The 11,988-nt window shown below is 34.1% G+C and overlaps 1 protein-coding gene across 2 annotated transcripts in view; it reads right to left on the bottom strand.

The window, feature by feature from the left end:
• The window catches only part of ARMC2 (armadillo repeat containing 2), a 68,590-nt gene that overhangs the window by 37,428 nt on the left and 19,174 nt on the right, over positions 1 to 11,988 (bottom strand). For both annotated transcript variants that reach the window (XM_031066631.1, XM_031066630.1), the window contains exons 7-11: positions 11,293 to 11,363; positions 7,477 to 7,569; positions 4,493 to 4,671; positions 3,132 to 3,234; positions 425 to 645 (exon numbers count right to left, since the gene is read on the bottom strand). In XM_031066631.1, coding sequence (XP_030922491.1) covers positions 425 to 645; positions 3,132 to 3,234; positions 4,493 to 4,671; positions 7,477 to 7,569; positions 11,293 to 11,363 — 667 coding nt within the window. The remainder of the gene's footprint in view (positions 1 to 424; positions 646 to 3,131; positions 3,235 to 4,492; positions 4,672 to 7,476; positions 7,570 to 11,292; positions 11,364 to 11,988) is intronic.

Raw genomic sequence — 11,988 nt, 5'->3', positions numbered from 1 at the left:
ATGGATAGGAAGGTGTTGTTCTTGTAATAAAAAAGATTTTTGTAATCTCCTAGAGTATTGCAGAACCAGTTTGTACTTATTATTTCAGTTTCAAGAATTTAGATAGAGAACATATTTTTATCTGTTTACTACAGTATCCAGAATATTGTCAGCACAATAAAGTAGTAATGAGAAACTGGTTTATTAGGTATAAAAATATTTCAATTAACTTCAGAATTTCTAAAGCCTTTAAAACTGACTACACACAAACATCTCTGGTAATTACATTAGGTCCTGAACAACTTCATTTAAATTCTTAAAAATAAGTCTATTGAAATATAGGTACAATTCTGTCAGTAGCACAAAGGGTTAGCTTTTCTCCTCTAATTAAATTTTTAATTTGCCCTTGAAGTACATACTTTTAGAAATAAAAGTAAATGCTAACCTGGACTAATAAGAGGCCCAGCTTGGAGAAATATGTGTCATGTTCTTTTATGTTATTAATCTGCTTCATTAATTCCAGAAACATTTCAATAGCTCCTTTGCTGACCATTTTTGAACGGAGTGCTTCCTTTTCAGACATGACTTTAAGAGCTGCCATGCAATAGATGAGAGCTTCATGGTTTGTTTGTAGATCTTCATTCCACAGAACCTGCAACAAATAATCTAAAAGGAAAATCATCATTCAGAAATTTTAATATTCAAATTTATATTGGATACAATCCAGTAATGAAAGAGATTAACAACTGGAAAACTCAGATTGAACTCTTATATTTCTAATAAGTGGGCTGGAAAAATTGGATATTTGGACTGAAACCAAGAAACAATTATTGATGAATAAGAGAATGGGCCCGACTTTTGTTCTCCTAGACTTCAAGAACCAATGTAAGCTGTAAACACATAGCAGGAATCATTGAAATTTTCAGTCGAGATTTGCAAAAGTGATTGTGTGTGTCTGGAATTTTGTGTACTTCCCACTATTTCATTAAAAATCAAATGTTTTAAAGCATCTCAAATGGAGCACTAAAAGGCACAGGGGCCTAATTCAACTCTCACATTTGAAATCTGTTCATAGTCTTTTTAGATTTACTTTTTATGTACGTAAAGTTGACACAGAAGTTTTGTTTTGTGTAACCACTCTCAGACATCTGAAATGTTCAAATTTATAGTTAACATATGGCCAAGGTATCTTTTGCAGTCAAATTGAGACATTCTGAATTTAGTGGAGTATCTTAAACAAATGAGTAATCCTAACCAACATTATACTTTTAAACTTCTAGTAACTGATTCAGAGATATTTATTTCTGCTTCCTATGTTCCACTCAGTTCCAGCTGAAAAAAAAATTTTCCTGTATCATTAAACTGAAGCGATTTAAAATTTTTTTTCTGTCTCAGCTGAAGCTGTGGGAAATGGTACATACATATACATACATATATATATACATATATATATATATATATATATGAATGAAGTACACACTCTAGGTTCTTGTCCAAACTCCCACCCTCACCAATTAAATCACTTGGGTTGTGGCAATGTAAGAACTCGGTTTCAGGTTCCTGCTCTGCACAGTATCAAAGAGAGTCCTGAACAGTAGTTGTCTATTCTGGGATGAAGGATTAACTTATTTCTTCTACTGGAGCTGCTGCACTGCACATAAGAGTTCACAGGGACAGAAGAGGAAAAAGAAGTTGAATCTATAATCCAGCGACTGCAACAGGTATCTGGGCAGCTGTGATGATAGGCCAGGGTCACATCATCTGGGACAAGGTGGGTCCAAAACATAAAGAGTGAATGAACAAATAAAACAACACCTACCAATGCTCTCTCCTTCATTAGTTTTTTAAAATACAGGGAAAGAAGAGCAAGTGAAAGAAAATTGAATGAGGATGGAAATGAGAGAAAAATGCAACTTGTTCAAATGCTGTGTATGATGCTGATCTCTACAAAACTGTACTTCTCAGTATCCAAAGTCAACCCTGTTCTGCTTCCTGTGAGTCCTTTCCTTGCCACCTGAAAGGCCTGTCTTCATTTCTGACAACGATTGTGTGCTAAGCTTTAGGACCATGAATACTCTCAAATATTTAAGCAAATATACACATATGCCTTAACCAATAGAGATGCAATAACTGCTTGCAAGATCAAGGCCTACATTAATAAAACATACTAAAGTTTTAATGAAAAGAAAGACTTTCAATCAATACTGAGTATCATTTGGACACTTTCATTTTCTTCATATTTCTCATATTTGCAAGGGGTGGGTGGGTGTGTATGACACAAACACTGTTAAAAACACAAAAGATCTTAGAGCCATTGCTGACAGTTCTGCAAAACCATTGGCTCAATGTGAAGCAGCAGCTACAAAAAAAATACAAAAAAACCAGTGACTATTCTCAAGATCCTCCCTGATGATGGCCAACACCACAGTCAGCATTATCTCATTTCTAAAAATTTGGCGCAGACACAGCTTGAATTCTATAGATAGTTTTGTTCCATAAATCTCAAAAAGGATCCTCTGGAGTCTCAGAGAAGGACTTCTAAAACAACTGAATGACACAATATCTGCTCAAAGAGCTAAGAGGCTGACATGCCCAATCTTGAAAAGAAGAAGACAGAGTTGTGTGATAAGACTGCCTTTTAAAAAATCCTGAAGGTGAAAGGTAAACTGACTGTACAAACTCTTATAAATCCTGCAAAACTACAAGCAGGGGGATAAAGAAAAATGTATAGATTTAAAACAGCACACGGAGAATTTCTGGGAATTGTTCTATGACATCATAGAGGGAGACAGAACCAGAAAATCCAAAAAGGCAAATGAATGAACAAAAGACATAGAAACTAAAAAAGGATTAGGCAGGGATGCACCATCCAATATCCCTAATAGAACAGAAAAGTTCTGGATGCTGGAGTAGTGCTGGGTAAACAGATCACAGAAAACACACAGGCTCCTGTGCACCCCCTAAACAGCATTCCTCATCCTCATCACTACTTAGACACAGAATACTGGACGAAACCAACCATCAGTTTGACCTAGGCAGGCAATTTTTAGTCTTTCTTCAGAATTTTTAATTCTGAAAATGTTTTTTCAAAGATAAACAACTTTAACTGTTGAATTTCAACATCTAACTTACAGATAAGAAAGAATACATACCCAATAATGTATCATTTTGAATGATGAAATAATTGTTTTCATTCCTACAAATTTTAAATGCTAGCTTGCAAACACTAACAAGATTTTTTCCATCTACTTTCATCTGCAAAGAAATTAAAAGACATAAAATCACAACTAAGATCTGCATGCAAAAACACACCTAACATTCTACAAGTTCAGACACCATGGCACACTTGTATTCTCACAGAAATATTAAATTACAGCTTAAATCCTAACAATACATTAAAACAAACTGAAGATATATGCAGAATTAAAGGAAACTGAAATAACCTGAAACTCAGGTATTTTAAACTCTATTTAGCAAATTGTGCTGGCCTTAAAATAAGAGTTTTAAACTTTTAATGTATTAATATAAACAGGTAGTATATCAATAACTTGCAGGATTTTTTTCTACAATTCTCTTACAAAGTAATTCTGTATGGAAATCAGTGGTTTGGCATCTATGGCCCTACCAACAAAGACCTCCAGTACAACAGTACATGTCATACTGAAATTTACTCTCAGCTATCAGAAAACATGATCTTACGATGACAGATTGTGAAAGGGAAGGAAGGGTGGCAAAAATACAATGACATCTCTCTTCCTTTTCTCTGCACTTCAAGGGCAATTTCTTCTAGGTTCATGCTTTTTGGAAGATTACACAGAAAAATGTCTGTAAAGGAACCTTTCTTTTTAATAAGCACCACTTAACATCTCTGTGGTATCTGAGTATGTAAGTGTATCTTCTCAATAACATAACTTACACTACCTTATAGGAGAACACGACTCCCTCAACACACACACACATTACTCAGACATCTACAACACAATGTTAGTGGGCATCCTTTCACCAGTGACTGTCCATACATGCTTTGCAGAACAAAGAAGTTCTGAAGCACAACATTTAATTGAGAGTTTTAACCAGAAATATTAAAGCAAAAGATTATTTACATTCACTCACCTTCAAAAAAAAAACCCCTCCACTTTGGTATTTTCACAATAAGATCAAGATATTATTCAAAACCAAAGCTTCATTTCCATGTGTACATCTTATAATCATTGGGTTTTTAAATCCCTGCACATGTACCCCCGTTTAGAACACTGTGTCTTTTCCATGCCTATATAATATTTCTGCCACCATACACCAACTATTCTATTTTGCGCCCCTCCTTCCTCCCCCAGATGTAACTTCTCTGCTGATGTAGACGGACAGCAGACTAGTATCCCTGAGGTAGCAAACTGTACTTAGGAAAGGGTTAGTTTAGACACAGTTTGCAAGTATGAAATGAAAAATTCAATGCAAATTGTAATTCATGATTCTGAGCTTCACATTCTACCAAAGAGCATTTCAAAACACTTACAGCCAGAATAATCTTTGCCAGCTTCAGGGAAAGTGGATCTGAATCAATGTCTACAAGTTTATATAATGTCTTCAGAAGGATGTTTCTTCTTTTAAATCTTTTTCCAAGCATATTTCCATCACCCAATGCTTGATGGAGCTTGGTACAAGCTAGACAAAGGTGTTCTATATTGTCTTCTCCTTGAGGGGTGTAGGAAAGGAGAGAAAAATAAAAAGTAATTATCCGTGCCACTTTATCCAGAACATCTCAATACATGAAGACACAGAAGAACAAAACAAAGAACAGGTTGTGCAACAACAAAAATTAGACACCAAATAAATGTCTTCACATGATAATGTGATCCCTAGAAATAATTTTATTCTGCTTTGTCAAAAAAGGTGACTCAAGCTGAGAAATCTTGGAGCCAAAAGAATACCTACAGCTAAAATGAAACTCACCTTTGATGCTTAATAATCAGATTGACCACAGTTTCTACCAGGAAAGTGTGTCTCTGAGTACATTCTTTAAAGCACTCCACCAAACATTAGATGTGAAAAAGGGATCATTAAGGAGCATTTTTCTCCTCATATATGTAACTTTATACATCAAACCTTGCTAGGATAAAAAAAAGTGAATGTAAAAACTTGCTAGAACTCTTCTATGTAGAGGTGCAAGACATATTTGAGTGGAATGTTGTCCTATTTACAAAAAAGTGATCTAGTTCCTCACCCAAGTCCCTGAGACTCTGTTTAAAATATACAAAAATAAAACAGAATTGCAAAAACTGCATGTCAACACAATGGAATCATGTATATGTTTACAGAGAAAAGGAGAAGTCTTGTCTATTTTTAAAATTGAACAGTGAGATTTTTTGAAAGATTTTCTTACATTTACCTTTGTCCATAAGGTGACACTTACAAAGCCCCAAGTAAATCCACATGAACTGGCAGTATAAACTCTGCATTTCCTCAGGGTGTACTTCACAGATGAAATAAAGTCATATTCAAGGAGGCAAAGCACTTGTGATGAAACATGTCTGAGGCCCCTACCCTGTAGGCAGATTCAAGGACTGATCTCTCAAGCTGAGAAGTGCCTGGAAGCTCTCAATTTGCAATCATCACACTCAAGGAACAGCAATGACTATTCCATTTCTACTCCCATCATGACAGAAAATTTAACAAAATTTAGCATGATTCTAAATGCTCTGCTCCAGTAAGCTGTTAAACAGGAGTGGCAAGGAACCAAAACGGAAAGGTCTTACACTCCATTTCATCAAAATTAAGAACAAAAATTATTCATCACTCATCCCATGGGGCAATTTAAAGCTTAACCTCCTGAGTATTGGAATGTAACAAAATAAATTATTTGTTGCTCTCGAAAAAGAGACTTTAGGGGATTTTTTTGTCGCATTATAACAAGCACATCATATTCAGAAGAATTTAGGCAATAAATAAGTTCCAGGTTAACTTCAGATTTGTTTTTGCATGGAAAGGCTTCTGTAAATATTTTTGCATCAGGAAGGTGAAGAAAAAGGCTTTTCTATTAATATATGAAAAACTAAATGTGACTTAAGTTCATGTGCAGGGAATTAGCTAAAAGGTACAAAGTAAATGACTGCACACAAAATTAAAAAATATTAAATTACCAACAGACCCACTCAAAGCCTCTCAATTATGGAATTCTAATATTCATAAGAATTATGCAGTAAACAGTCTAAAGAAGGCAATATATCAAACAGTTGCAGGAGGCAATGATGCAATTCAGTTACAATTTGTGTTACTATTCAAGAAGTAGCAAAACTCAGGTCTTAGGGTATATGTAGTACTACATTCAATCAACTGGTGAGAAAGTATCATTAGATAATGTCATCTATTATTAGAAAAACTAAGCCATAATCAGGTTCTTATAAAAGCTAGAAAAACCCCAATACACTAACCAAATCAAGTGAAGACTGAGGAAAAGGGGCATGAAAACTGATTTTCCTTAGCTACATTCATGACAAAGGAAAGACATGATTAGATTTTACCTCTAAATTTTATATTGCTTACAAATAAAGAACACTTCACCATGCAAAACTGTAACTCAGTGGCTGCTATTTGACAACCTTGGCATTAAGCAAGGAAAATGTGAAGTTACATAGCTGTTTTCAAATTTCCTGATCATTGTTTTCTATACATCAGTGACAGACATGGGAATGAGAATCCTGTCTTTTTTAAACAATTACAAATATTGGGAATCACTTAGCAGTGTACAGGTGTTTCATATTCATGAACATCTGCAAAACTATGCAAAAAAAGTTCTAATCTGTACCATGCTATCACAAACACTGCTAAAGATCCTGTAAAACAGAATTACTTGTAAAAACAAATCTACTTTCTTTATTCCCACCATTCAAATAAATACAGGGTCTACAGAAGGCAACTGAACAACTTTTTCAATGCAAAATGCATTCCAGAGTTTAACCTTTCAAGCTATACTTAATTTACTCAATTTTGCTTCAGAATTCTGAGTCATTACATGCTTTTCTGGCACATCTAACACTTTAATCACAAGTGGAAATTTTCATTAAGATTTCCTTAGTTTTTTAAAATGGATTGAGATCTTCAATAGAGTCTATGGTTAAAGCAGTGAATCTGTGCAGTACTTATTCTTAAAATTATTAGCTCAACATTGACTGCTAAGCTGGCAGAGCTATGTTGTCTAAAATAAGATAATTTGATCAGACAAGGTCTACTCTAAAGCAGTTCTGGGGTTTTTTACAGGATCACAGAATGGGTGAAGTTGGAAATGACCTCTGAAAGTCATCTGGTACAACCCCTGCACTCAAGCAGGGCCACCTAGACTGCCCATGCCAGTTTTACACTGTGAAGTCACTGAACATAAGAAAGCATAAAAGGCAATATACTCCAATTACTGTTATTATTTTGTAGTTAACAAAAATGAGTCCCATGCTTCCTGCAAGAAACAGTACAGAAAACACACCCTTTCAGAGCAGTGTTACCCACTTTTTTCCAGTTCATGCAGAATTGGTACAATCCTTGTATGCCAAAAGAAATCTTCCTCTTCCCATTCATTTATTCTTGTTTCATCCTTTAAGCCTTCAAAATACATTCAAAACAAAAGCACACATTCAGTGAAGGTTTCACTTTCTACAATAATAAATAACTACAAATACTTTATTCGTTAGTCAGAAAAAAATCTAAAAATGTCACATTTTGCTATATTCTGGGTTATTCTATGAATTAAAGATTTTCTTTCTATTTACATGTTCTCAAAAATGAACATTTCAAACAAAACTAGATGGATAAGTGGTTTGATACGTAAAGCTGTATTGTAAAGCTTTTGTTTGCTGACATTAATGGTTCATTTGATCACTGAATTGGAAGGTAATGACTACTTAAACATCAAAGTGTCCTACTATTTCTCAGCTCTGTGTTCACGTCACAGCTTATTATTTGTTAAAAAAAAATGCATACCACAGATAATCCTCTAGGATTGCAGAATTTTATCTAGTACATATGCATGATATAACACTAAGCTTGATTAACTGACCGGTCAGTTAGGGAAAAGTCCTGTTAGTTATTACATCCTGTTAGCAATTCTAACTACTTCATGCAATTAGTTTTGTAAACTTCATGACTAAACTTTTATAAAATGTATGTTTATTCCTACTCTTCACTGCATTCAGCAGTTTGTCACACGACAACCTCTGAAATGAGTAGTAAATTATAGATATGTGAAAGATATTTTGCCTCCAAAAAAACATGTCAGAAATCTTGAAGACAACCAACTCCCACTGTTCTTGGCCGCCCTCAGCCAAATAACCCCGTGACTCAGAAAAAGCTACTTTCCACTATCAGAAACCTTGTCCACTTCACAAAGGGAGTTTTTAAAATACTTAAGCTTTTTTTACTTGGCCTCAAAAAGAAAATACAAAAAAAAAAATTGTGTCACAGACATCAAGGCAAAAGTTGGCACACCTGAAAACCAGTGGACTAGAATCTTTCTGGGAACAAGAGTGGAAGCATGGATCTGTTTTCAGATTGGACAAGGAAGATGGTGAAAACACAGTTTATTAAGAAATGGAATCAAGGATTCACTTTCATATGGATGCAGTATCGCTGGTAATTATTCTGACATGCTGAACATTCTTTACACCTCCATCTAGTATTTTGTGAAGTGACAAAATTCTGGCCTTGACCATTGGGCCACTACAGACGGAGAGCCAGAGCTTCTGTGAAACTCAAGATGTAAAGGATCTAACAGTTACTCACAAGGTGCATGTAGGCATGTGTTTGGAGTTCAAGATTGGGTTAAGCTCTTTATCTTGCAGGCAACCAAGATTGTTATAAAGACAGGGTCTGGTCTGTTGATTTGTTTTTGCTTTGAGGTTTTTTTAATAGGGAAATAAAAGCCATACAACTCTACTAAATAAGAAAGCCATTAAGACTGGATTATACACATTTCTTTAAGTCATGGATTTGTCTGAAAATGTCTCCTGTTGTTCATTACTAGCTCTTGTATTTAAAGGACATTGTAAATTCCTAACAGAAATATGAAGGAACACAAAAACTACTATACTACCTGAGAACACCACTAATAAGAGGTTTGCATCACAGGAACAGTACCTCAGACCTTGAAACAGCAACTGTTTTACTTGGAACAGTAAAACAATTTAAAACTTCATATTTTAAAAATTTAGTCTTTAAAAAATAACCAAAAGACTAGTTTTTTGGTCTATATTAACTGCCTATCTACATCTTACACGCAATTAATCTATCAAATATACCTATTTCAAAAGATTATAAAAAATGCTGCTATTTCATAAGTAATACACTATATTTGATATATACATATTATATATAAGTGCATGTTATTAGCGAATATTATTATTCTTATTATTTTGCATGGCATTTTTATTTTCTAGATCAAACGAGTTGACAATCTTATTTAAACTGATGAGTAGCCTAATTAATAAAACACTATGCAGTGTTTGCAATGAAGCGAAAATTCTGCTCAGGATAATGTAAAAGTACAGCTGAAATGAGAACACTACAGTGGTGTGCACACTTCCTTCCTTCAACCCACATATTGACTCAATAATTTATTTTATTTTCTAGCTGTAGCTACCTCTCCTAAACTGAAAGATGGAACTGACTTTTTAACTACACATATACGTAACTTAATTAGTCAAGAAATAGAAAACTTTGGGCGTGCATTTGCAGATAGAGACAAACTTCTCACTTTAAAAAAAACACTAAATCCATTTAATTTTCAGTTCAGAATGAAAAGAACAGATGCTTTTTTGTACTGCTCTGCTTCACTTGTCTCATATTCATCAGAAGAATTCAGCAAACTGAAAAGCGTAAGTGCATAATTTAAAAAAAAAATTATACCTTATATCTAAATAAGGTATAGCTTATATCTAAATATAATTATCTCTTATACCTAAATAAAAAAGAAGATAACCAGCTTTTACTAAACAACTAAGAATGACCAGACAATACACAACTATAAAGTAAAGCAACATTTCTAAATCCTGTCTCAGTCCTGGGAGATTTTTTAAGCAGCTGATGAAAAGTTAGGGTGCTAGCTATATTTAAAATATTGCAGAAGCGGTCTAGAACTTTCTAATAGAGCAAACCACAATGCAACAGAAGAAATACTCAAGGCAAAAGAATACAGCAAGTTCAAGTTGGTTGTCTCCGTTTTTCATAGGTCTTAACTGCTGCTTTGCATTCTGGTAAAAAAAAAATCACTAATCAGTCTACATTTATTGGTTGCTGTTTTTAGCATGTAAATACAAGAGCCTTAGCAACACTGAGCTTTGGAAAGCTGAGTACTGCCTGACTTATAATGTTTAGCCTTTTCACTGAATACTGAGTGGCCACGAATAGATCAATATTAAAACAGTCTACCTCCTCTCTAAAATGTCAAAGCATAAACACAATTCATATCAGAAAATAGAAATAATTTGTAAATGAAAACTCCACTCAGAATCCCATTGTAGAGAAGAAATGATGGAGAATTCCTAGTGGCATCCCCTTCTTTACTGTGGGATAAAAGATGAAGCATGCACAAACTAAGGAAGCTACATAATGTTAAAAAGTAGACTTAAAAAGAAACAATCCTAAAAACACACTTTATATTTTCAGTAACACCAACAAATTAGCACAAACGAATTAAAAGGGTTGTAAGTGTACTAACTTGCATGACATGGTAAATACTCTCTGCTCCTCAGAAAGAAATAAGAGCATAGCACAGTACAGCTATTGCCAGAATGATCTAGAATAACAGAATTTCTCAGTTCTAGAAAAATAGTAATAAAGCACAATAATAGCACAGTAGAAAGTTCAGGTTTCCATACCAGACTCTCAAATACGCACTTGTGATGTATGAAATGTGCTAGCTATGAGGAAATATTACTAAAATCTGTTACATAAAATTTGCAAAATGCATCCCTACAGAGCAATCCAAAATCTATTTCTTCAGATAATACAGGCTAGCATAATTTTATTAGTGTCTGTGCAACTGTGACAGATTACAAAAAGTGATGGGCAAATAAGGTATTAATGGATTGGCAAATTCTTAAGCCTAGATATGGGAAAAGCAAATAGAAAATACCAACAGATATTTAGAGTGAAGATCTCTCGAATATTGTTTCTCTTCACTAAGAACAGTAAGAAAACCCAATATATCTAGAAAACCAAAAAATATTGTTCAGTGAATAATAAAGAACAATACTGGCAAATCACAAGAATTACATTATTTCTATTTGACTGCATTTCACATTTTTTGAATGGAGATGAAATCCCTTTTACCTGTTACTCTTCTCTTCTGGCCTGAAGTCCTCAGCTGTGATGACTTTTTGCCAGGCTCTTCCATCTGGTTACTAAAAAATGCAGTATGAACACACAAAAGCATTATCAGAAAGCTGTGCTCAAAATGCTCACTCTTTGACATGCATTGAGTTGTGCATATTAATAACTAATTGGAAAAGATGATGTTATTTTACTAAGTTAGTAAGTTAGCTGTTCATGAAAAGTTACATGTAAATACAACCTCCTCCCATATGTATTACAGAAAGCTCCTTCAGAAATACTGACATATTCACACCACAAGAGGTCACCATTATGGAACACAAAAACTAAGCATTTCTTCTTGGTCAGTATAATGAAAGATGAACCAAACTAAATTCAGACAGAGACAATTTCTCTTTTACCATCAGCTTCATTAAATATAAATATAAATTGAATATAAAACTCAACTAGCTTAAAACTGTAAGTTCATCCATTCACAAGGACAGTATTTTTTTCCAACAGGATTAACACTTTTATAATATTTAATGAGAAGATCTTTCAAAGAAACAAACCCCTGAGTAACCTTTAACGTATATATTAGAATTTCTGTGTGTGCCAGTGAATTATTACTAACTGTGTAGTGGTCACTAGTTCTGTCAGTACAACAACAGGTATGTTGCCATTTCTACTGTTTTACAGAGTAATGCCATAATTCCT

Source organism: Geospiza fortis, unplaced genomic scaffold (genome assembly GCF_000277835.1).
Source record: "Geospiza fortis unplaced genomic scaffold, GeoFor_1.0 scaffold98, whole genome shotgun sequence".
Lineage (NCBI taxonomy): Eukaryota > Metazoa > Chordata > Aves > Passeriformes > Thraupidae > Geospiza > Geospiza fortis.
The sequence above is the reverse complement of the archived record's forward strand: the minus strand, read 5'-3'. Positions and strand labels throughout refer to the sequence as shown.